This window comes from Ciona robusta, chromosome 1 (genome assembly GCF_009617815.1).
Source record: "Ciona robusta chromosome 1, ASM961781v2".
NCBI classification, from domain to species: domain Eukaryota; kingdom Metazoa; phylum Chordata; class Ascidiacea; order Phlebobranchia; family Cionidae; genus Ciona; species Ciona robusta.
The window spans coordinates 1,823,527-1,848,852 of NC_143235.1; the positions used below are offsets into that span (position 1 = coordinate 1,823,527).

The window sequence follows — 25,326 nt, forward strand, 5'->3', positions numbered from 1 at the left end:
CCATGTTTTGTCCAAATTTTGTCAATGTTTTTTCAAAAATTTTCTGTTAGTTATTTAAATTTTGTCAATATTTTTATCCATGTTTTGTCTGATTTTTATTCATGTTTCGTGGAAATTTCTATCCATGTTTTGTCGAAATTTTGTTAATGGTTTGTTCAAAAATTTTCCATTTGTTATCCAAATTTTGTCAATATTTTTATTCATGTTTTGTGGAAATTTTTATCCATGTTTTGTCGAAATTTGTATCCATGTTTTGTCCAAATTTTGTCAATGTTTTTTCAAAAATTATCTGTTAGTTATTTAAATTTTGTCAATATTTTTATCCATGTTTTGTCTGATTTTTATTCATGTTTCGTGGAAATTTTTATCCATGTTTTGTCGAAATTTTGTTAATGGTTTGTTCAAAAATTTTCCATTTGTTATCCAAATTTTGTCAATATTTTTATTCATGTTTTGTGGAAATTTTTATCCATGTTTTGTCAATATTTTTATTCATGTTTTGTGGAAATTTTTATCCATGTTTTGTCGAAATTTGTATCCATGTTTTGTCCAAATTTTGTCAATATTTTTTCAAAAATTTTCTGTTAGTTATCTAAATTTTGTCAATATTTTTTATCCATGTTTTGTGGAAATTTTTATCCATCTCTTTCAACACTCTCTGGAAATAAGTCACTCGACAAACTGGCTTAAACTAAAATGACGCTAAGATGCGGACGTTTGATAACTTTAGACTTTGAAATTGTCTCACAATCACAATATCTAAGATTCTAAGAAAACAAATTTGAATTTTGCATTTATTGGTTTAAAAATGATTGACACCATACACACATATTTTAAATAAACAAAAGTAAAAAACTTGCATAATTTTTAAATGAGTGTCTTAATTGTTAAATACGGTTTTTAAATATATATATAAACATCACTTTTAAGATACCAATTATAAACAGGAATATTTCAAAATTATTAATTGAGGCTAAAACACGTTGAGGCGATATGTTTTCAGGTACTTTTAATAATCACTTTGAATGTCGTACACCTTACCTACAGCAAGACATACAATGGGGCCTGAGATTTTTGATGGAGTTTGGTCATTACACGAATTCATATTCACTTATACTAAACACATTCTGTTTTGACAATTCTAAATATTCATCAACTTTACAGAAATGAAATGATTAGATTAATTAACAGTCAATATCTTTGCATATCAAGTTCAACCTATATCACCTTGCAGCAATATGCAGATTTCTAGACATTAGTTTTGGTTGAAAATCAACCTCAACCCCAAACTCTGTTTTCATGACGGAATAAATTCTCTCCCAGTTTTTCTCGTCATTTACATTTTCATCCCATAGTTCTTCATAATCGATATATTCAGTCAGCTCGTCCACAAATCTTTTTCTTATCAACATGGTTCCCCACATTATCAAGGCACCGCCTTCAACGAAAATCTGAAAGTTGTAACAAAAAGTATGTCACAAATAATAAAATAATGGATATTCTCTTCGTCTGGCGGGCAAAGATAGCTGTTATAAAAGCTTTCCCTTGCATGTTGCGACTAGGAGGGTCATTATAATAATTGTATGAATACAGCCTATGCATATTTGCATAACAGGTCCATGCAAATATTAATAGAGTTCTAGACAGACCATGTATGTAACTCCATAAGTGACTGTCGATACCAGGTATAAATCAAACAGATGTTCAGGAAATCAAACTTTTTCTGCAACAGTTTAAACTTACTTATTATTTCCGTATCTTTCATTGGGAGTATTGACAGTTTACATTTATACAGAATATTACAGATACAGGGACTTAGATAGAATGTAACAATATATAAGTATAACATGTAAATAAGTTTAATAGCATTAATTAAGTTTTGTGAAAATAAATAAGCTTGGAAAACAAACCTCTAGAAATGAGTTGTTGCTGAGAAATTCATTCGGGTCCATGTGTTTGTTTATCGCCTCCGAAAAATCTTCATATTTATGAGGAACTGTGCTGCATTTTGGTACATAAGAAGATACAATAAGTGATATAAATGACATTATATGGATAAAATATTATACCGATACAATTTTTCATGGTAATTCAACAGCTACAGTTATAGGAATATTATATAAACTAATTTTTTTGGGTCTAACTTAATGGTATTATAAATTGTCAAAATTTGAATTATTATATGTTACTTATTGTCCCGTTTCCCGTACATAAATAGTTGACATGGAGATGGGAAATACCATGGTGGTACTTGTACCATGCTTCATATAAACAAATGAAGTATTGGGTTATAAATCAATTATCCATTTAGGTACTCATGGGTACTTTTTAGGGTAAATTTGTAATAGATTTGATAGAAATACAATATTAGAATATTTTTCGCATACCTTGCATACAATAAATAGAATAGAACACTTTTAGTTGAAACAGATTACTATGTGATTAAAAGAAAATTTTATGTCAATAAGAAATAAACAACTTTATCATTTTTACCTGAATTTGAAGACAATATTCCAATTGGGATCCACACAGTACTTGCTTGTGGTATTTCCATCGTCCCTTGTTGATGAAGTCAACTTATAATCAGTGTCAGTGGTTCCCTGGCCATTAAAGTATAAGTAGATTATTTACTTTGCCAGCATTGTGGTGTTCTGGTTCTAGCCCAGTGGTCTTTTATGTGTCGTCTAAACTGTCAGTCATATATAAGAAAATATATGAATAAAAAAAATCACCCACAAAATTTAGTACCATTCATAGGAACTTGTAAGCCAGTTTAAGTTGTGGTGTATGAAACAGAACACCTGTGTTACACCAACTGTTGATGGCCACCATGCGAGTATAAATAAGTTTAGTTTATTCAATGGTTCAACCATAAGCAAACACCAGGTATTTTAGTAACACCAAGACAATAAAACTCATAGCCATATTGACTTTGTTCTAAAAGAAGCCACAAAGTTGCATGGCCACTTTCCAAGTGGGTGCAGTGAATAGAACACCTGTGTTATAACAGTTGGAGCTCACCCATAATCCAAAGATATGCAACTAAACTATGCCCTACAATAAAACTAGCATAGCCAATATTATTTCTGTTGCATTTAAACATCATATTTGTTGCATATAAACATAATGTTTCACCTTTTTAGTCCAGAGCTTCTTCTTATGCTTCTCCACATAATAAATATGTTCACTGACTTTCCGTAGTCTGTACATTCCTGACATTTCATGATGTTCGAACTTGTCTTCAAATTTAAACGGCATGAAAAATGAAGGTGCACCATAACCAATATCCACTAAGTAGTCAGAATCAGGAAAAGTAACCTGAAAAATGAAGATAAACAATACATTAACACAGTTATGCTGTGGCACAGTTGGTTAGGGGCCTGCCTCTGATCAGGGTTTATTGGTTCAAGGCTCGTTGCTGCTACCATTGTGGGCGTGTGGATCCTTAGGCAATACACAGCAATTGCTCCAACCCAGTGGTCACTAATGGGTTGTTGTAAGTTGTCAGCCACTCAGCCATACAATGGAAAAAACAATTACCCACAACCAAATTACATTTATTTGTAAAATAGCTCTTTGGCATTTTTTACGAACCAACATTTTGGCGTTCTATACAAATCATTTTCAATGTGTTTCAAATTGTTAAGCAACTTCAAAACTAAATTACCTTCATCATCAAATGATCAAATTCAAAGTGAAATTTATCGGCAGCGGCTTGAAAAGCACTAGCTTGAAATATGGTCACATTACTAAACCCCAGCTCCTTCAACAGCCAGCAAAATAATCCATTTGCCTCGTAGCAAAATCCACCCCTTTTATTCACCACAATATCATTAAAGATCTTTTTAAGGTCCAACTGCTTCATTTTCCCACCAAACATATCTATTGTGTCTTGAGGTACGTGGGTCACATGGCACAAACATAATTTTCGCAAGTTCTCCAAGCTAGGTTCCCTGGTTCCTTCATAATTAATACGATCCAAATACATTTGCACATCCATGGTTCATCACCCTAGTACCACACCTAGAAGAAGAGAAAAAATTTACTTTAACTCGATTAAAAAGAAAAATTTAAAAGACGCAGTGTATTCTGATTACACATCAATTAATATAGTAGTCCAGTACCTAAGAACCATAACACAATTCTACTCTATGTGGGTGAGCAGCATGCCGTGCCATGGGGCATGATATTTAGGACAGAGTTGACCCCATTATCTAACTGTCTTACAATTGTCAATTACTACACTTGACCATTACCATTAAGTACACACATATTTTAGGCGCACATACATATATTATGATATACACATACATATATTATGATATATATCATATGTGAATCAATTTGGATAAAACAAGATTTAGTTCATCAATGATAAAAGAAATTAATAAAGTTTCCAATATACAGGCAGGCTCCTACAAAATTTAAAACCCAGTTATTAACAAACATGATTACAAAATAGGATCTCGCAAAATAGGACGCTGAATATAAGTTTCACATTAAAATACCGCGTTTACTTAAACGATATTAATCAGTTTTTGCTCTTCGTAAATTTTTAATGTTCTTATCTCTCTTCGCTGCCTTTTTCTGCTCCTTCTCTTTTGCTTCAATCATTTTCGACAACTTGTAAGCGAGAACTGCGCTGATGAGAAAAAGTGGCGACAAACACAAGAAAAGAGTTGTTACAAAATCCCATGGGTCGTTTCCTATCCATTTTAACAGGTTAACAAGCCATTCAGGAGGTGGGTCAGATATGTCTTGCCCAGCATTGTCCGCCATTTTGGATTTTCTTGAGTTCAATGTTTGTATAATGATCAAATTATTTTCACGGAACTTTTACCTAATATTTGAAATGCATACAATCTATAATGGAAAGTTTCAATTGATATAAAAACAATAAAAGTCTTGCAATTATAAGCTATGATATATAGAGGTTTTAAATTTTAAGCTACAGAAGTAAGCTATTAAATGACAAACAACAACAATAACACATACATACAACAAGCTTTGGTATATAGCTATAAACTTTAGCTACACTAAGTACCATATTATATTATGTAGTACAATAACATCAAACACCTTAGGTAACAAAAATTACAGAAAAAAAGGTCAGTTTTAAAACTTCCCACAGTCTGCGTAGTGCAAGCCATAACTAGTTAACTAAAAATAACTTGAGATTAAAACAATCTTGAAACACATGTGCTGCTACCTTATAAAAACATAACAGGAAACAGCATGTGGGTCTCTCAAATTATAAAAGAAAATGTAAAGAAAGACGGTGAATGAAAAATGGGGAATCCCCATCTGACGCACAGCTGATAAGAAATAGAAAACAATTTTTTGACAACATATAAATTTGAGTTTGCTGAGTCTTTGTAAAAAACAAACCTTTTTGTAAATTGGTGCTTGATCCAAATAGATACTTAACTCTTTGCTTGATTTCAGGCACACTTCAAGATGAAAATCTGCATTAAAAGTAGAAAATTCAGACAATTCAGCCCAGATATAAATATTGCCACATGTATTAAATTCTAACCTGGAAGCCACCACCAGCTACTCGATGCTTATCCCATGGATTATGCACTTATCTTTTCGTGTTTTTTTTAGCTGTTATTTTTTCCGCTTTCTTAGCTTATTTTACAGGCTATGGCCCGTTATTTTTCAGCTTTTAATGAACTGTTTAAAGCCGGGAGTTTGCTAGGTCTATTTAGAGAAGGCCTGTGACTTTCTCCATTGCAACTTCAAACAATAGGTTTTCATACCGTTTTCAAGTTGCTATAACGTTTACAAAACTGATACCACTTAATTTCATTGCGTTGAGTTTATTAAATTATTCCAGTCAACGCCAAAACATAGTGAATTTTATAAATTGTGAATTTAACAAGACATACATACAATAGACCAAATGTCTTACGAATAGACAAACTAGAATTTCGCCTACGACAACGAAACACATAAAACATGAAACTTAAAAATCCAAACCCACATATCATTGCATTGAATAGGTGGGTGTATGACGTCACAGAGGGCAGTGTTCGGTCACGATTAGCCCGACGTCGCAGGGACTTAATAAATTAACATTATTGTAAATTGATTGTAAAAGTGAAAAATATGTACAGTACGGTAACAGTGTGCACAAAGTTAAGCAGCGAGAATAAAACGTTGTCTGTTGTAACGTTGCAACAGTAGCTAACAGTAACACTATCGATTCATGATTAAAAGTTATCGTGATTCTCACGCTTTGCACCAAAAAAATGTAAAAGTTGGGATTCGGTAAAAAATTGAAGAATTCACCCGTTACAGATTTGTGACAAAAGAGGTTCGCGCTGGTTCCGTTGCTTGGTAACGGTAGCCATTTTGAATCGGACCATTGTATGTAGGGTGCGACGACCACCCGTCCAAAGTCACGTGATCGACATCAGCACAGAGCGATCGGGTATCATCATCAAAATGACGTCGGTCACCATGTTGGGGGTAGGTGGGGTTAGGGGCTCGGTGGTCTTCTGAATAGGAACGCTGAAAATCTGGAACGCGTGGCCTCCAATGTGGATTTGTACGTGGAGGGGCTCGCCGACTTACACTGCTCAAGTCCCGCCTTGATCTAGAAGGTTCATACGAAGATAAGCTTAACATGGATTCGGCGAGACTTTCCTGGGAATTGCCCCTGCCTAATTGTCCAGGGTTGCCTGTGTACAAGGGGTTCAACTGTCGCTGTTGCTCGGTCCGCGGTGCTTGGAACGAACGTGACATTTCCGAAGGTGAAGCACCACGGCTTCTGTTACCATGGTAACTAGATGTAGAGTTGACTCTGGATCGGTGAGGAATATTCATCTCTGATGTAGTGGATGGTGGACGGGAGTTCTTGCTTACACCTCTTCTAACTTCCTCTTTTATCCTCTCTATCAACCTTCTTATCTCCTTCATATTATGAGGAGGAGCAGTCTTCTCTGCCTCAATGACGTCACATAAGGCTGCGTTTAAACGACCTGCTTCACGTAGAACACGGGCCCTTGCATACAACGCTTCGTGCCAAATGGGCTTCAGCTCTAACGCTCGGGTAGCACTGGATTCAGCTGCAAAATAAAAATAAGGAATAAAAATCCGAATAATGTTAAACATGTAAAACAAGTCGGTGGACTAGAGAAAACCAAAAAAATATACCAAAATCAACTCAATCCTATATATGTACAACTTACCGCCATCTAAATCGCCGAGTTTCCTCAGACACCTGGAATAACCGAGTAGAAGATGGGCTGAAAGGTCAGCCATCTTGCCGTGTTGTTGCGGCCGGTCGTGCCGTGACGTGGATAGCTCCCCAATATGTTTGAGTGCCCTCGCATAAATCTCACTCGCACTGACAAAGTCAAACGCCTTGTATAATGTGTTGCCATCCTCTAAACTTTTGTCTGCAAAAGAAATTATCTTTAGTATTGAGTAAAGGCTTCCAATGCTCCAACTCCAATAACACATTAACAACACTATTCTATACGGGTGATATCTTGAAGATTGATACGCTACAAAACTTTAAGAGGACAGAGTTGGCTCTTTACCCTATAACCCAGGGTGTTAACACACCGTGAACCTCACTAGATGTTGAAGCTTGTTACATCCACGAAGGCCCCCACACTTAAAATTACAATACTTTTCTTTTACACAGTTGAGGTCCTACAGCATGATTTTACCCAAAGTTGGCGCATAACCTTGACATGCTACTGCACCAACCATACCAGATATTGAAGCTTCCCAGAAGGTAGGCAACAAGGGCTTTAACAATAACGAATAAGAGACACCACTTACTTAACAATACAGCCGTGACGTCAGCTTTGCCGCTCGACATTGCCCATGAGGTCAGCGCAATCTCTGCTCCACGACGTAGCAACCTTGACACCACAGCGATGTTCTGACAACCAATCGCACGGTCCAGTGCACACATACCACTCGCATCCACGTGACTTATATCTGACCCAGCGTCCAACAGAAGATCAACAATCTAAAAACGAAAAACAATTTGTAAATGAAAAAGTTCAATATTCTAAAAACAAAAACTCTTAATCTTAAAAAATCTTAAACAAATAAGGAAAAGTTTATTTTCAAGGTAGTATTTGTTGTCTTTATCAACATTCATTTATATTAATCCAGAAACCAACATGTTTTACACACTAAGTATAAATTCAATAGTACACTGTGTTATCTCTATAGTACACTGTGTTATCTCTATATTAATTCAAACATATTAATACATCCGTACATGTTAAGCCCACTGTGTCATATCTGCTTAACATTAATGAACACTGATTGAGTTAAACACAAAATATATTGACATGGAAACATTATAACATAGAATATAGTAAAAATAGAAACTTTATAAATAGAGCTGATTTGAACTTTAACAATACATACCTGTGGATCACCATAGAACGATGCGAGGTCAAGTGCAGTTCGACCACTTGCGTCACGGTGAGCTACGTTGGCATGACGTTCAACTAATGATCGAACACAAGGTGCATGGCCTGAAGACAAGTAATGGTTGATGTTAATCATTTAAACTCAGTTATATATTTATAGTTTGAATACATGTAACTTTTGACAGCTATTATTGCTAATTGCTTTTTGTATGGTTGACAATTTGAATGAATAGTTGAAAGTAACTTGCTTTATCCTCTTGTAACAGAAAAACGATAGCCATTATACAAGGATGTTCTGTTTCATGCAACTCGTACTAGTTTACGATTTACCACATGTAGCTTTGTGGGTGATTGGATATACTTAAAATACAATGTTAAGAATATATGAAGTAATCTTACCTTGTAGTGCAGCCCAACTAAGAGCAGTGAGTCCTTCCCTGTCAGCAGCTACCACACTTGCACCTGAATAAAAACAATCATTATACCATCTGTTATTACATTGCATATAGCACAGTATTTTCCATGCTAAAAGGTATTGTGGCTTAAACCAGTAGTTCCTAAACCGCATGGGCTACCCCACTATATCTTACATGGAAAGATTGGTGAATGTTAAAAAAATATTCACAGATTGGCAAAATAAGATAATGGTAAATAATAGTTGAACAATGCTGAAGTTTGGTAACATAATGCATTTTTGCGTAGGCTATATATAAAAGATAAAATATATATATATCTTTTACAGGGAGTAACCACTGCAATGACAATTTGGTATTAAAATTCGACAGAACCTAAAATACCTTCCTCTACCCTACTATATATTGTATTATCAATACATAGTAAACATACATACCTCGGGATAGTAGAAGCTCCAACACTCCTAGATGTCCGTTACACGATGCTGTGATGAGAGGTGTCTTCCCTGCTGGATCACGTGACTCTAGAGATGCTCCAAGGTTGAGCAATAAGTCAGCTGTGTCCCATTCTCCCTGTTGTAGAATGGTGTTGGTTATTTATTATCAAAGTAAAAAATAATTATGTTATTTTCCAAGGAAATATAATTTTTATGTAGGAATTTAATGAGGACACACAATGCCTTTTGTGTAATAACGAAAAACGATATTAAAATAAAATGCAACTTTTTATAGGAATAGAATAGCAAAACTCAAATAATTAAACAATGAAGAAAAGAAATTGGCAATTGAAATAGAGTGTTTTTAAAACAGTCCACTTGTAAAAACTGCTTGAAAAAAAATGTCAAATACAAGCATGGCAGACAGACCTACAAAAAGTATACCTGTTTGACTGCGCACAGCAGAGCATTGGCTCCACTTTTGTTCCTTGCCTCAACGTTAGCCTTTGTGTTTCTAATCAAAAATTCACAAACGCTTGATTTTCCATGAGCGGCCGCTGACGTTAATGGAGATTCCCCATGAGTTGCTTCAACAGCGTTTACATCGCATTGGAAGGCATCGTGTTGAAGAAGGTACTGGATCAACTGGATGAATGGAACATATTTGTTTATAAGTCCTAGCGATAACTCTGTGTCTGGTGATGGGTTACATCTGGCATAAATCTTGTCTCATGAAAAAACTGCACTCAAATAGACAAATTTTAATAGCTTTTGTTGAAGAGTAAAAAGGAGGTTTTACATGAGTGAGGACCTACAGTGAGTTTTGAGACCAATCTAATAGTGAGCAATTCAGAAGCACTGGGTAAACCTCTTTTGGGGATTAATTATATAGATATCACATACTCTAACTAACCTTCATGTCTCCAATGGTAGCTGCTGCAACGACCGCTTGCTGTGCAGCAAAGTTACGATGTTGTTGTGAAGCGTACAGATCACATGTTAGTAACAGCTTGGCTACGTCAGTGTGGCCTCGCAAGATGGCGTGCAACAGCGCAGTTTGGCCGTTCTGGTCAACTTGGTTTAACTGTAAGAAGGAAAAGTTTAAAACACTTCTTGCTGCCACCTTTTTACTTACTATGACTATTGAGTTGTCTAAATTGTCAGCCATACATTAAAGATATGAAATCAAAAAGTAATCACCCACAAAGTTACATACATGCCAACTCATAGGCGAGCGCGCATTGTATGAAACTAAACACCCATGTTACAATACTTTCGTTACCCTGCCATTCGAGGGTAAATAATTTACATGCATTCAACTCACCGCTGGTCTGTATCGTAGCAACAGATCTACCACTTGGTGTCTCCCAGCAGCCGCAGCAAAGGTGAGAGCCGCCATCCCATTGGTGGCTGGTTGGTTGACGTCAGCACCAAACATAAGAAGCAGAGTTGCAAGTTCAATGCAGCCTGTGATAATATAGTTATGTCACTATAATAATGTTTAGTATGATAGTCATATTGCTGATGCGTGTTAAACCATATATTATAATATTTCTGGACATTGCTTTAGAATATCATACCAGGTCCTTTGAAGAACCTATTTTAGGCCATAACTTAATAGAATAAAAGCTAATTTTTTCTACTTTTTCTATCAATTTTATCATACCTGAAGAATTTAATTAAAAAAAAAAAATTTTAAAGTAAAACAAACCTGTATGTGCAACAACAGATAGAGGTGTTGCGTTACTGAAGACTTCTGTTGGCGTGTTAGGGTTTGCACCAGATCTTAGAAGTAGCTTGCTCACCTGGTGTATAATAAGCTCATGTTAGATTAGAACTAATATTTAAAACTTTACACTGGTTACTATGGCTCAATCGTTATAGATAGCATATGTGTTCTTGGACAAGAATAAGACACTTAACAGACATAACTCCATGGAGTGGTCACTATAGATTGTAGCACCCTGGGTGTTGTGGTAATGGGCCAACTCTGACCTAAATTTGGAATTATGATGTGCCAAGCATTAGGACCTCACTCATATAGAACACAATGTTGTGCAAATGAGCCAACTCTGACTTTAATCTCAGGTCCCATTGCTACAGTACCTTACTCATGCAGAATATACACTGGTGTTATTACATCTTTTGAGTTAAAAGTAAAACATTCACCTTCATATTTGGGAAGAATAGATTTCTCAATGACGATAGAGCTTCGGTGAGCTGCTGGCTACTGCGTGCCATAAAACTTGCGTTTTGCTCTGAGGAGCTCATACCTGCGTTTAATGACTGTTAAAAATCACAACATAACACACCATACGTGTGTATATATATATATATATTTATACATATTCTCTCCTTGGTTTAACCAAACACATTTAAGTGTCTTGCACTAGGACGCATACACCAATAATGGTAGCAGCATTAAGACTCGAACCCACAAAACCTCTAGGTTAAGGCAAGCACACTAACAACTGTGTCACAGCGCCTTTTAAAACAAAAGCTTTACGAAGTCTATAGAACACATATACCTGATTGCTTTGATTGGTTTTTGAACATTCCAGCTTTGAGCACGTGGTGTGCTAACTCGAGCGTGGCGTGTTTATGCAACCGTGTTGGGGGTTGAAGGGATAACACCGTGGCCAACAAAGCGTGACCGCGTTTGACATCAACACGGAACTTGCTTGAAGATTGCACTGTGATGTCATGGTTATTAATTAAAGAAAAAACTTTTTCTATATTCGGCAATACAAACGGTGAAAACCTGTTCTATGTTTCTCTTAGGAAACAATAACATATGAAAAAGAGCATCGACAGTAAAGAGAATACTTGTTATGCTTTTTATGTTTGAAATTATGAACAGTAAAAATTGCTGCCAGGAATATTACACTTTATTTCTATGTCAGAACGCAAATAATTGCCAGAGGTGCTGTTTTACAAAACAAACTGACTTACATGTTCCTGTTTTTTGTACTTGGTGCGTTTGATCCAACAGCCATTCCCTGAAACACGAATGGAAAAATATTCTCCCACCTGAGGGAGCTAGAACCAACAGCTCGGACAACATGTCCATCTGTGATTTGAACTTCGCCCTCGGTAGTTGGTTGGGAGGCAAACCACTGCATATGGCCTGTGGAGAATTCGTATTAGCCTTGTATATTGAGAATGTTAAATATCAAACATTTTTTTAGTATTTTTTGGGCTAAGTACACGACTTGTTCGACTTGTTTTGTTTTGGTTAGCACTTAATAGTGAATGTATTTTTTTCCTTACCTGATAAATATGATCGTCTTTCAGGGGGTAAAGTGAAGCAAGAGCAACAGCGATGACATCACGCACATCATCGAATGATGTGTAACTCATGAAACGCAAGTTGCACATCAGGAGAAACACCTGGAGAACAGAGTTAATTAATTAAATATGACATAAATATGACAAGCACTATGGCTCAGTGGTCGAACAAGAGGGTACAGGTTCAAGGATTCTCTCTGCTACCATTGTCGGCTTATGTGTTTTTTGAGAAAGACACTTAGCTGTTAATGCTCTACCCCAGTGGTGACTTATGGGTTTTGTTTAAATTGTCAGCCATACATTTAAAAATATTTAAACAGATCTAGAAAAACAATCACCCACAAAGTTAAGTTACATATGTGGCAACTCATAAGCTGGCACAAAACACCTGTGTTATAGTGACTGCTGTTGCCCTGCCACATCTATTCACACCAATACTGTTGATAGAAGTTTGTGTGATGTCATTTACCTCATGCACACTGACGGGGATGACTTTGAAACCAGAACTTTTAGGAACAATGGATCCTTTCTCTATGAGGTCAAGAGTAAGACGAAGAAAAAGGAAATTTCCTTTCGAAGTTTTAATCAGGTGTTGTCCAAGGTGCTTTTGCGTTACAGTAGGATCGGATTTTCCTAAAATGGGAAATTACGGTTAGTATGGTGACCTAACAAGATAAAGTAAGCTGGGGTAAGATAGTCAATGTTTTCATTTTCTTTCCGCGTCCCACTTGGTAGAATTATACACCCGAATCCTCACGGGGTTATTGTAATATCAATAAATAAGTTGTTTTATCAATAATATAACCAACCTGATAGCGTTAAGTTAGACAACGCTTGTGAGCTTGAGATGCGATGGTTAATATATAGTTGAGAGTCTCGCACTATGTGTGCGGTATCACCATCCAGTGATACAAAACTAACAGGAAGGTTTTCGGCCAAATTTCGATCCTCAGTTCTTAGGGTCGCGACCACTTTTAAAAAGTCAGGGAAATCCTGTAGGTGGCGCTGTAGGAACGTAAAAATAGAGAGTCCATAGTCGGGTCGATATAATTCGGCTTCATTGAGTGCGTCGATCGCTATTACGAGGTTCGAACGTGGAAGCTTGTTGGCTGTTAGAAATTTCTCGAATTAGTTATGTTACTGTTGAATTGAGGTAAAGTACTGACAGGACTGTATATGTATATGGTTTAAACAACACAGCTGACCATGCTAAGGTCCCACAGCAAAGCATGCCAAGAGCTGTGCTATTACCTCTGGGCATATTGCCAAATATCAATAATAAAATTATGTATAATGAAATTTCACTCTGTTTATAAAACGTTTTCTGATACTTCTTAAAATCAATGAAAACCAGTTTACAAACCTTTGCGCAGTCGAACTAAAGGCTCAACAATTCCTTTGCTAAAAGCTTGGATTGGGTTTTGTATGCAGCTTCTTATACTAAGTATGTTCTGTAAGTGTGGCTCGTTAAGTAGGAGCTCCCTGTATGATGTTAGTTGTGGAGCTTGGCTTAGTTGAGCTGCCACACTATGTAGGAACTCAGGTACATAACATGTTGAATTGTTCTCTGCCTGGCAAAAGTGGAAAGCAACAACCTAGAAAATAAATCAAATTTTAAGAAAAGGTTAAATACATTATCATACATGAACAATTAGTGATTTTAACAGTGTAAGAGGGTAGTCTAAATAAATAAACTTTGTACTGTCTATAATGATTTCTACCTAGCTTTAATAGTAAATAATATCTATATTTACCAAATATATATTAAATGTTTTAATGTTATTTTATGTCAGTTTGGCAACTGACAAAGATTTAAGATAATGCTTTTTTACCAAAGCACTTCAATCATTTATTGATTAATATAATTAATTCAATACCAATAAGGTCCCCTTTTTGGGGGTAAATTTGTGTGTCACCAAGAAATCTTTACCAAACCACTTCCATATGTACCTGTGATGCTAGTTTCCTACAATTATCTTCTGTCAGGGAAGATTGACTGCCAGCTCTACTGCTTGCTGTGCTACCGAACGCTGGGCTGTTGGTACGGCTTGAATGGTTGGAACCAACAATAAGATGACTGTTGTTGGTGCCAGGGTGGTAGAACTGCCTGGAGTTAGATAGAGGACTTGAGCTTCGAACCATGGCGGCAGAATGGCTGAGACGTTGCATGGTATCTGTGGTACATGTATACCAGTAAGTTAAGTTTTGAAGGTTAGTTTTGAAGCGAGTTTAATTTTGAGAGTTAAATTAAAAATACCTTGCTGTTCACGGTATGAAACATATACTAGAGTCGCTAAGAATGCAAATCAAGCTCTTACCCATTGCCAATTCCTAACCCATAATACTTTATATAGAGACCCAAGTATTTTAAAAACCTACCAGACTCAGATCGCAGTGTAGAGAATCCTTGTTTCTTGCTACCATGGTAACTAAACGATACCAAATGGTCAATAAGAGCAGTTTTCCCATGTCCTGCTGCACCTGTTATGATCTGTAATAAAGGTATCTCAATATTAGAACCGTGACCTAATGAATGATTGAATGAATTATTTGTCCTCACATGGTAGAAAAACAACAGTCGTTATGACATGGGTACTCTCTTTCATACACTTTTTGTGAATTATCGTGTTTATAACTTTATAGGTACGTAGGGTTTATGACATCACACTTACCACTCCTTTGTTTGTTTTTAAGTCATTGGTTGTCAAGGCAACCAAGGTTTCACTGAACACCCATTCCCGTCCAACAAACTTGGTTTCACTTGCGACAGCTAGTGAAATATCGAAAGCCAACGGTTGCAAGGTGACCTCTGGGTGGCGGTATGGAGCAAAACGAACAGCTGGGGAAAATAAAGTTTAATGGTCTAAATCTCGCATAGACAACTGCTCCTTAGCATTAACCATCATAAAACTTTGCTCATGTAGAATACAAATGGAATATAGTTTGTATCTGTTGGAATGCAAAATGCAATCACAAAATAACAAATTTGCACATTGTGGATAATTACATTATCAAATAACATGTATATATACGTATTTTTTAAGAGAATGTAAACATGGGTTACAAGCATTGCAGTCTAAGCATAAATAATGAGAAAATATCATAGCAAATAATTACCTTTAGGATCCGGTCTCCTACGATCACCAGGGTTGGATCTTGTTGACGATCGTTTCATGCTTTGTCTACTAAAGGTGCCATCATCATATGTGTTGGGGGACGGGGTGTTTCTAAGACATGATATACATTTAGTTATATATTTAAAATATATAAAAAGTCTCATAAAACGTTAAACAAAGGTTTTGAATGTTATTTTAACATTTTTCCTGATCCGTAGTTTTGTTGATCTTGATTTGATATTTGCTATCGTATACAAATAAATAAATATATTTGTTGGTATGAATGGGACTAACATTTCATCTGCCATTTGGCTAGACTTTATAAGTGTATGAATTAAGTATCTTCTCCAAGAACACATAGCCACACAATGATAGCAGCGCCGAGCCTCGAACTCGTACCCTATGGTTTAAGGTTATAAAACTAACCTGTCATTAGATGCAGGCTCATTTTGGTTAGGGTATGGGGTTGGAGCTGAGAGTGAGTGAGGTCTTGCAGCTTCCCATAACGCACTTGTACTCCCATGAGCTGGTTTACGTGCAGCAGCATGGTGGTGGTGGTGGTGCATTAACCTTCCTGTAGATTCTGTGCGACCAAGTGCTGATGTGGACATTGAGGGCGTGAGAGGGGCGTGGGTCATTGGGACTGGGACCTCTCGCCTTTGGTCTTGGCTCCTGAAATTAAAATTATGTTGTTTAGGTACTGCGAGCACTGGTAGGGTTTTTAAATACGTTTCCTATGTAGTGAGTAAATGTGAATTTTTTTGCATACATCAATACATAAAGACTGTAATTTGTGAAAACACTGAACAAACAAACAAAAATTAACTCCAACAAACCAACCACCAGCAGAGACGTGTATTTACCTATAAATGGCATCCATTTAAACACAGTTTGCTCTCGTTTATGCTTTATTATTTATAACTTAATAAAGTTTATAACTGCTAGAAAAGCCAATTAAGTTCGACCTACCACACGCGTTTTGCGTTTTGTCCAACTCTGTTATTACATTCCAATGCGGTAACAACTGTGGTAGTTGTAGAGTCTGATGACAAGCGTATCCGGCTCTTTAAAGTTGAACTGGCAGTACTATTTGTTTCGTCTGCTTGTAGATGAAACTGCTGTGGGAAGTCATTTATGTAAGACTGATGTTGTTGCTGCTGGTGTTGGTAGGCAGGAGGGTCTGGTTTTCTTGATATTAAAGAATTCTGTCTTGCCAAACCTGCATTGCTATGTACTTGCTGGGGAGCTGTAATAAAACAAGGGTTTAGTCTATTTGCTACGTAAGGGTTTATAAAATGGCCAACTATGGCCTGAAGGCAAGGTCCTAAATGTGCCTCACTGGAGGACCTTACCAATACAGAATAGGACATGTAAAAAGAAATGTGCAAACCCTTGATCTTGGCATGCCTTATCGTCGTTGCTCATTCATATAGAATCAAAATTGCAACTATAAAAGGGGTAATAGGCAAATATTAGCCTAAATCCCATGGCGTGCTTTGTCTTAGTAGTAAGGCCTCATTTGTATAGAATAAAATTTGGTCTATAAAACAAATTTAAGGATAATATTCAAATATTCATCTCACTTTTATTTTTAGGAGGCAGAGGTGGTGGGGGAAGGCTTTGCTCCACAGGAGGAGGGGGAGGAGGTGGTGGAAGTTCATTTGTGATGTCATAATGACCATTCTCTTCAGGAGGAGGTGGAGGTGGTGGTGGAAGAGGTTCTGTAGGGCTCTGTGGAAAAAACAAGTTGGGTATGGCGTAATGTAAATGGGGGTTGGGTGACATGTAACGATTATGAGTGTAACTACATTTTTGCAATGACACCCCAGATTTTTTCCAAAATATTTAATTTTTTAATTTGTTTTTTATTTTAAAAGAGTTTTTGTTTTTTGAATTCACAATGTTACCCCTATTTTTCTATTATTTGAGGAAACTTACATTAGATTTGCTCTTCGGGAAGTTCTTGTTCCCAGATGCTGTGGTCATCTCGCAAACTGACACTGCCGGGGTAACAGAGCGTGACGATGATACGCTTGAACGAGTGGAGTGGCCAGGGGAGTCGCGACATAATTGTGGCAACTTGTGTTTGTCATTCGTCTCAGCTGGGTAGAAAATATATGTAAATTGTGCAATCATCATACAAGTATTGATGTGTCAAAATGTGTATCAAAACATATGTAATGGAACGATAAAGAGATTCAGATGGAGTACATTTGATTGTCAGCTAGTTTAGAGCAATTTTACAAACAGTTCATTTCAGTTGTATTTTAACTCACCTCGTTCTATGGAGTTTGCATCACTGTTGCTGATACTTGGTCGTTGTCTCCTTGTTGATGGTCTTCGTGGCCGTGGTTGTGATGTAAGTGATGCTGACTTGGAACCACGGCGAGGATCAGAGTTCCACAAGGGAACGCTAGACTGCTCTGCTAGTTTGGAGTGGGTAACACTGGTCCTGAAGGTAAACATAGAAAAAAGATTTTAAAAATTAGAAAATTTTCGAAATAAGAACAAATGAGACAAAAATATTTCCTACTATGACGACATACTTTGCAACGTTTGCGTCAGTGATTATGATGTCAGAAGAGCTTCTCGTGTGGCTGGGTGCTTGTTGTTCCATGGAATACGCAAGCTCGTGTGTTCGGGAGTCTAACGAACCGGATCTGACGTCGTAAGGGGGGTTTGATGACGTAGGAAGGTACTGTGACGTAGTATGACGAAACTCGGAATCGAATGAACCAACGCTACTGCCTGGAGACGTAGGAATACTTTATAAAACTAATATGGTACTTTGGGGTAAAGATACCCGTTAGCACATAACATCATGTTTTGTAATCATAAGTGAAACATTTAATAACGCACTTTTGGAGTTCCGGGATAAAGGTATATATTCCTATAAATATTCTTTGTTTACTACATATTTCCGAATCGTGTTTTAAACAATTAACAACGGTCTATGGAAGTCGTGAGAATACGGTTTAATAATTCTTTGGATGTTCTTCATTTACTACCAAATGGGACGAGAAAATAAAAAATGTCCCATCTTCCCCAACCCTTCTATACGGTCAAAGCAACTTACCGATTCCTTTATCCGACAAAGTAGAAGCTGGGCTGGTGGTTTGTTTCTTCTTAATATCGTTGTTGTTGCCAATGATATTTGTTTGACTTAACAGTGGATGGTGGTGACTGGTCGTCTTCACATGGCTTACTCTGTAAAATATTCAACTACTTTAGGCCAAGGTATAAGTATAGCTCGTACGTGTGGTTATCTACCGAAGTGAAAAGTGATACAACGTTGGGCTTAGCTGGCAAATAGCGATTGCCTACAGCTTAATTCGCGTGGGCATGGACTCCATCACCCTTAAAGTTACATACGTGGTAACTTGTAAGCGGACATGAGGTGTATAGAACAGAACACCCGTGTTATAGCGACTGCAGCTGCCTCGCCAGGATAAATAAAAAAGCTCATTCATTTAAACACCAGTTTTATACAAACTATCATGACATAAACTCTAGCAATAATTAATGCTGGCTACGAGATCTAAAAACGCTTTTTAAAAGGGAACTTACTTAATTCTTAACGTTATACACATTCACACAACACCACGTATAGTTTACATCAAGTATTACACCATTAAGTATTACACCACGCAGAAGTAAAAGTTTCATATCCTTACCGCTGATCTCCCAAAAATAAACCAAGTGTCGCCATTAACGCTGGGTCTGGTTCCTCATCCGCTGACGTCAGCGTGACGTCTTCATGACGTTTGGATGTCGAGGAAGCACTGCTGGTACCGGAGCCTATATTTAAACACCACCATGACAATATTACATATAGTATAGTACTGTGGGGTGAAATAAAATACGGTTAGCACATAATACCATATACTTCTCAATCGTATTTTAACAATTAACAACGCTAATTTAGAGTTGTGAGGATACGATTATGTATTTCTATAAATATTTTTGTTTACTACCAAATAGATAAAAGAGAATGAAAATATATTTATCGCTAATGTACTGTAAATATAGATACATCGGATCTGTATGTTTTTTTGATAACAGGATATATAATTACATAGTCTGCCAGGAGATTTGAATAAACCAATCAGAGCCGAGAATTTACTTCCGGTTCCCATGAACTGATGGGAATAGGAAGCAATCCGCTAGAGTCGCCCTTCTAACCTCATGTCAAGGAAACACTCTTGGTTTGGACGATCGCCAAAACTGTCGGCCGAACTCACAAAATGAAATATTTTTGGAGCGCGAGGCAGTTTACACGTTGGCTAAAACAAAACTACTAAAAACCATTTTCCGAATACATGTTTGTTGCGGAAAACACACGACAGCCTGTTACTTATCCTAGGGTTAATCAAAGAACGACACTTAATTTGTGACCACTTCAGCTTTATGCCCTTTGCTGTCTATCGCTAAGCTTTGTCAAGATCTACTAGAGATAGTAGAGGCCGTAGCTTTGCTAATAAACAACTTAACTAAAACATCCTTCACGGTGAACGCGTGCAGTTCAACGTATAACAAAATGAAACGAATATTCGAAACACGATTTTTATCGCGATTTCTAAACTCTTAAACCCGCCTTCCTCGTTCGCACTTTCCCTGGAGAACTGCTGACGTCAAACACCAAAATAGCGGGAGTCGATTTTAGAATCTTGGATTACCGAGAATTAGGAAAACAAACGTCGGAAAGATTAGGCGGAACCGGCATTGGTATTGATTGGCGGCTGGTTTCACCAATTCTAAAGATTAGGATAAAATCGGCACAGGCATGTAATAAGGAAACGATAGCAACCAACATCGGGAATTAGGAATTTACTGCATTTGACAGCAGCATCTCCTGCAGTTCCAAACCTGCATTAACTGCATGGTTTCTGTCGTTTTGCTAACTCCCTTCTCTCGCTGTTTTAATTAACCTGATCATAGTTTCTGCATTCGAAGATATACCAAACTGTTATGCTTCATATAAGAGAAACCTAAATTACACCAAAGAGATTTTTTTACCATCTTGTTTATTTTGAGCATGGACTTTATAAAACATTATTATAAAAACTTATTTGAACTAAACGCTGTTCTTACATGACTTCCTACACCCAACATCGAAAGTTGCTTGTGGAAGCGACAGTTCCTTTCAGCGGAATTCCGCGATTTATTGTTACGTCATAAGTAATCGTCCCGGCGTCGTTTGAATACAAACAGAACAAACGTCGATCAAAAAATCCAAATTTTCAGCGAAAATAACCAGAACAAAAGCGAAGCTAATTTGATTATCTCCTCACCGCACGATACAGGAACATAGCCACCATCAATACCTGTCTGAAACTTCGATACGAATGAAGGAGCTAAAAGACTAGTATTAACAACCTAACAAATGTATAAGTTCGCAGTGTATTTAACCTGGTATAAGCTTGTGGTTTATATTCTAAGCATGTGAGACCTTACTGAGTGGGAAGCCATAGGAACATAGATTTAGGCCAGGGTTGGCCCATTACCCCAAGCTTGTACCTTACTGAATAAGGCAAGCAACTTACAGCTTTTCAGATTACGTCTAGCTGTACTATCTCCATATAACTTAATTTTTCAGTTTATTAACTCGGTTCTTCTCTTGTCATATCACAGTAAACTGCTTTAGGATTTGTGTAGAGTTACAACATGCAGGGTAACATACCGTTCCGGCAAATAGGATCTCCACGCAACGCTGCGCTTGCGTTTATCGAAGCTACCCTTAGTTCCAAGCAAATATTTCGTCAAAAAGATGCTTATCGCTGTTCTCACGCATATTGGTGTTTTGTGGTATGTAGCAAGCAAAGGACCCGCTTCTATCGTTGTAAGATTTGGTATTACGTCCATGGGGCGCGCAAGGGCACATACCAACGCTGTGTTTCGTCACAAACTTATCGCTCGTGTGCATGCGCGCATTCTTACGCCGATAAACCGCGATTTCTACGCCCTATTACGTCACAATGGTAAAAATACAATGGCGCAACCTTTCGAGGGCGGATAGCGCCACGTTTCGACGGAGTACAATTACAAAACATTGTGACGTCAGACGCAGAAACAAATGCATTCGATCACCATTATTGCGTAACAATGACCTGACAATAGAAGTTGCTAGACAGAGCGACTGGGGCGACAACCACGTGTAAGATCGAACAAAACACGCCACAGAAATGTAAAGGGAACACGTGGTATCGTAACTTAATTAAACAACGAAATACCTCGATTAATAGGGACATTTAATGTAATTAGTTTACATTCTATTGTACGTGTGCGAAATCGGTTGGTCGATTATACTGTTACTATGTTTATAGTAGGGTGGGAGAAGATGGGACACCTTTAGCACATAATATTAAAATATTCTGATCGTGTTTTAAACAATTAACAACGGTTTACGAAAGTCGTGATGTTATGGTTTTATAATTCTTTGATTGTTCATAGTTTAGTAGTTTACTACTAAATAGGACGAGAAAATAGAATGAAAATGTGTCCCATCTTCCCCTACCTTACTCTATATTGCTGGATATTCGTCAATTTATTTTTTGTTAACGATTATATATACAACGGAATCACATCTTTTCCTGAAATTGTCTAACGCTGGGCGAGGCGCAATAAAATAGTATTAGCTATACAGATACATGTGGATTTTCTTGAGATTAACTTTCGAACATTAAATTTACTTCTGCGTATAAACCGCTGGATTGTCTAATCGTCTTATTAGGAGTTGTGACTTACCGTGGTCGGAAGTTGGCACGGAAGGAATTTCAACAAACTTCGGTTTTCGGTTGATTGAACCTGAAAATAGAGACCATATATCACCAAAATAGAAATATCAAATATCCAATGTAAATACTAATGCACAGACATTCTTTATAAACAGATTTCAAAAGGCGAAGATAATATTTTTTATAATATTTCATTTTCCGCCGTTTAACCTAAAGTTTCCTCAAATTATAACAAAATTACTGAGATTATAGGCAAGTAAAAACCGGAATACTGCTTGCCGATATCTAAATACAAACTGGTACCAATGTATTGCCTTATAAATTAAGCATTTTAATATTTTTTAGGAATTTAGGTGATTTATACAGGCGGTTAGGGTTTTAGCTTGATGACTTTATAAGCTAAAAAATGCCCGAGAGGTCTAAGCGTTTTGAAACTCTCCAGCGCCCATGTCGGCTCATAAAAAGTTAAAATACTCTACGCCAATCATAATTACAAGGATGTTGAACGTACACGCCAGCTTGGACGCCTGACTTTAATAAGGGTAAATTATTATTGAAAGGGGGCGAAAAAATAACGCGTTTTAGACTTTTGAAAGCAGGGACAATTACAAAAAAGTTTTTGATGTAAAAAAAAATATTCAATATATTTAAATGCACCAACTAGTATTCTATTCTCTGTGGGTGAGGTTTTATATTCTATATTATAGATGGCAAACTATAAAGGCATACTATGCGGCGTGGCACGCCATGGAGTCTAACATTTAGACCAGAATCGACCACCATAGATCGCAGTATTTATAATTTAAATATCAATCTCATTAATTACACCACTCACCTCTACTATTGTCCGCAATTTCCATCTTTTTTGTAATAAAATATAATCCTGATCGTAACTTAGTAAATCAGCAGCATTTTATAATAACTAACTTTATTCTGTAGGTAAATACAATGTTAATTGGGGAATTACTTTTCAAGAAAGATACCCTGGTTCCTGAAAGTTGAAATTTTAAACCTGAAACTCCTAATTACGTAATCCTTTTTGTCGCGAGAACGATGATGACATTTTAAACGATATCGTCGTGCGTACTGTTACGTCACAGAACGGTCATTCTGATTCTGAGTCAGCGTGTTCCTCCGTGACGCCACAGAAACGGAAACAATCCAAGTTCGAGCGTTGTCGTTTTCCTTGAAAGATTACCCCACCCACCTGGCAGCAAGGTCCTATGTACAATGTATGTGGCGCAATAATGCCTATTGTACCGGATGTTCTAGATTGGGACTTCCCTTTCATGGTGTCTCGACCCAGCAGCTTAACGTCGACTCGAATATCAATATCCAAGGTTCACAATTACCTTGGGGAATTGAACGAGTAACCACCGAGGGAATATTGACCAGTCAAAACCACAAAGTTCCAAAGATAGCAACATAAACTACATTCCTTTCGCATCAATAACATGTCATAGGTCAGAATTCCAACTATTACTTAAATATAATAGGTTGGCGTTAGATGGAACATGTTTTCATTCTCTTTTATATTCCCATTCGGTAGTAAACAAAAAATTGTAACCATATCCTCACGACTCCAAACAAGCGATGTTAATTGTTAAAATCACGATTCGTATATATTGGATATAATGTGCTAACCATGTCCATCTAGATTGCAGTACTATATCTAAAGACCTAACAAGCTCATGCTGTTGCAGATGCTGTAACTTTCCGCTGGCTCAATCCTGCTGGTCTACACAACCACATCGATGGCGACAAGAGCTTATGTAAACTGTGCCATACAAGCGTTTCTTTATAACGACTTTTTCAGCGCACCCAATGCAAACAAAAAGCGATAAAGCCTCGGTGTTAAAGAGCACGCCTTTAAGTGCGAGGCTGATTACGTGATGCTAGTTCGCCCCTTCGACTGGAGTGGCGGCAAACAGCAAACTTTCTATCGAAGGATAATTAACAAGCTTCGCTCACTACGAATGCGAGATGAGAGAGATCTCGGTCGAAACTGGTAATTGGCTCAAAGGGTTAATTGCTTTGTACAGACCCGCACAAAATACGTCGTGTTGGTTGAAATACATATCGAGCATCGGCATCGTGGCTTATTACAATTACAAGATGTTAAATTGGTCCTTATGGTAAACTACGCTGGCTCTAATTGATTTCTCACGCTTTACTTCAAACAGTTATAAAAATACCCTTAAAGTTGCTGAACGTCTGCAATATATTATATAAGCCTCTTCTATTTTGCGATGACGTACATTGTACAGTATATATAGCAAGGTGGGGGAAGATGGGACACATTTTCGTTCTATTTTCTTGTCTCATTTGTTAGTAAGCAAACATCATTCATAGAATTAGATAACCGTATCCTCACAACTCCCATATGATATACCGTTTTTAAATGTTTAAAACACAATCAGGATATACTTCCTTAAGCCAACATATATAAACTGTTTTTACTAGGCATATTACACCTGTTTTCTAAAACAACTTCCGAGTTCCGACATTTATTTGCTTACCGACGTCCGATACATGTCGTCTTTACCAAGGTGAACCCGGGTTATTGCGCCCTCATGTTTAAAGTCTGTCGCTATGGCTACAACGTTGCACTTGATCCGCGCAAGTGCTCTACTCACACAGCAGCTGAAAGTACGCAGTATGGTGGGGTCTATGTACTTCTAGCTAAGCTGGAATAGTTAATTCTACCATAAATGCAGCCAAGCGTGTATAAGTATTAAAGCACCATATGATCACAGCGTGGGTCGAAAATATTTGTGATTATTTATAAACGCAGTTTGGTGATTGCTTTCTAAAACGATTTTAGTCTTCACTTAACTGAAACCGGAGATAACTCGACAGTTGGTTGCAGAGACTTAACTTCTAATTATAATCAATGTCAAAACATAATACCTATGATTAAATCAGCAAGATAT

At 37.0% G+C, this 25,326-nt stretch overlaps 3 protein-coding genes across 4 annotated transcripts; all 3 read right to left on the minus strand.

Moving 5' to 3' along the window:
• Positions 1-780: 780 nt before the first annotated feature.
• On the minus strand, positions 781-4,018 carry LOC149741246 (arylamine N-acetyltransferase 2-like). Its single transcript, XM_089888243.1, has 5 exons — positions 3,668-4,018; positions 3,136-3,318; positions 2,494-2,600; positions 1,911-2,001; positions 781-1,451 (listed from the first exon to the last, which is right to left on the minus strand). The coding sequence occupies exons 1-5, from the start codon at positions 3,998-4,000 to the stop codon at positions 1,224-1,226; spliced, it is 942 nt and encodes a 313-aa protein (XP_089744369.1). The 5' UTR covers positions 4,001-4,018; the 3' UTR covers positions 781-1,223.
• A 5-nt stretch (positions 4,019-4,023) lies between these two features.
• Positions 4,024-4,779, minus strand: LOC149741248 (small integral membrane protein 15-like). The gene has a single exon (XM_089888266.1). The coding sequence runs from the start codon at positions 4,777-4,779 to the stop codon at positions 4,528-4,530; it is 252 nt and encodes an 83-aa protein (XP_089744392.1). The 3' UTR covers positions 4,024-4,527.
• On the minus strand, positions 4,024-25,326 carry LOC149741247 (protein TANC2-like). Of its 2 annotated transcripts, none has more exons than XM_089888173.1 (31): positions 23,229-25,326; positions 22,404-22,463; positions 19,334-19,457; positions 18,736-18,866; positions 18,206-18,407; positions 17,936-18,111; positions 17,598-17,761; positions 17,243-17,390; positions 16,629-16,905; positions 16,086-16,331; positions 15,661-15,770; positions 15,216-15,382; positions 14,923-15,034; positions 14,494-14,717; positions 13,907-14,138; positions 13,353-13,652; positions 13,013-13,176; positions 12,526-12,645; positions 12,208-12,403; positions 11,784-11,948; positions 11,425-11,528; positions 10,967-11,060; positions 10,580-10,722; positions 10,169-10,339; positions 9,700-9,900; positions 9,256-9,391; positions 8,805-8,867; positions 8,401-8,510; positions 7,798-7,990; positions 7,197-7,406; positions 4,024-7,073 (listed from the first exon to the last, which is right to left on the minus strand). In XM_089888173.1, exons 1-31 carry the CDS (start codon positions 23,251-23,253, stop codon positions 6,298-6,300), a joined length of 5,544 nt encoding a protein of 1,847 aa, XP_089744299.1. In that variant the 5' UTR covers positions 23,254-25,326; the 3' UTR covers positions 4,024-6,297. The 2 variants fall into 2 exon arrangements, with proteins under 2 accessions (XP_089744299.1, XP_089744308.1); XM_089888182.1 differs by having other exon boundaries at positions 12,208-12,382; positions 23,229-25,322.

Bases quoted from the DNA above. Each gene is read 5' to 3' on its own strand.
- LOC149741246 (XM_089888243.1), bottom strand. From the start codon at position 4,000: ATGGATGTGCAAATGTATTTGGATCGTATTAATTATGAAGGAACCAGG. The intron at 2,002-2,493 runs GTAAAAATGATA...ACCAAAATGCAG, and splicing joins AATATTGTCTTCAAATTCAG to CACAGTTCCTCATAAATATG. The intron at 1,452-1,910 runs GTTTGTTTTCCA...TACAACTTTCAG, and splicing joins GCAACAACTCATTTCTAGAG to ATTTTCGTTGAAGGCGGTGC.
- LOC149741248 (XM_089888266.1), bottom strand. From the start codon at position 4,779: ATGGCGGACAATGCTGGGCAAGACATATCTGACCCACCTCCTGAATGG.
- LOC149741247 (XM_089888173.1), bottom strand. From the start codon at position 23,253: ATGGAAATTGCGGACAATAGTAGAG. The intron at 17,391-17,597 runs GTAAGTTTCCTC...TTTTTTCCACAG, and splicing joins TCCCGAAGAGCAAATCTAAT to AGCCCTACAGAACCTCTTCC. The intron at 8,511-8,804 runs GTAAGATTACTT...ACTTGTCTTCAG, and splicing joins TAGTTGGGCTGCACTACAAG to GCCATGCACCTTGTGTTCGA.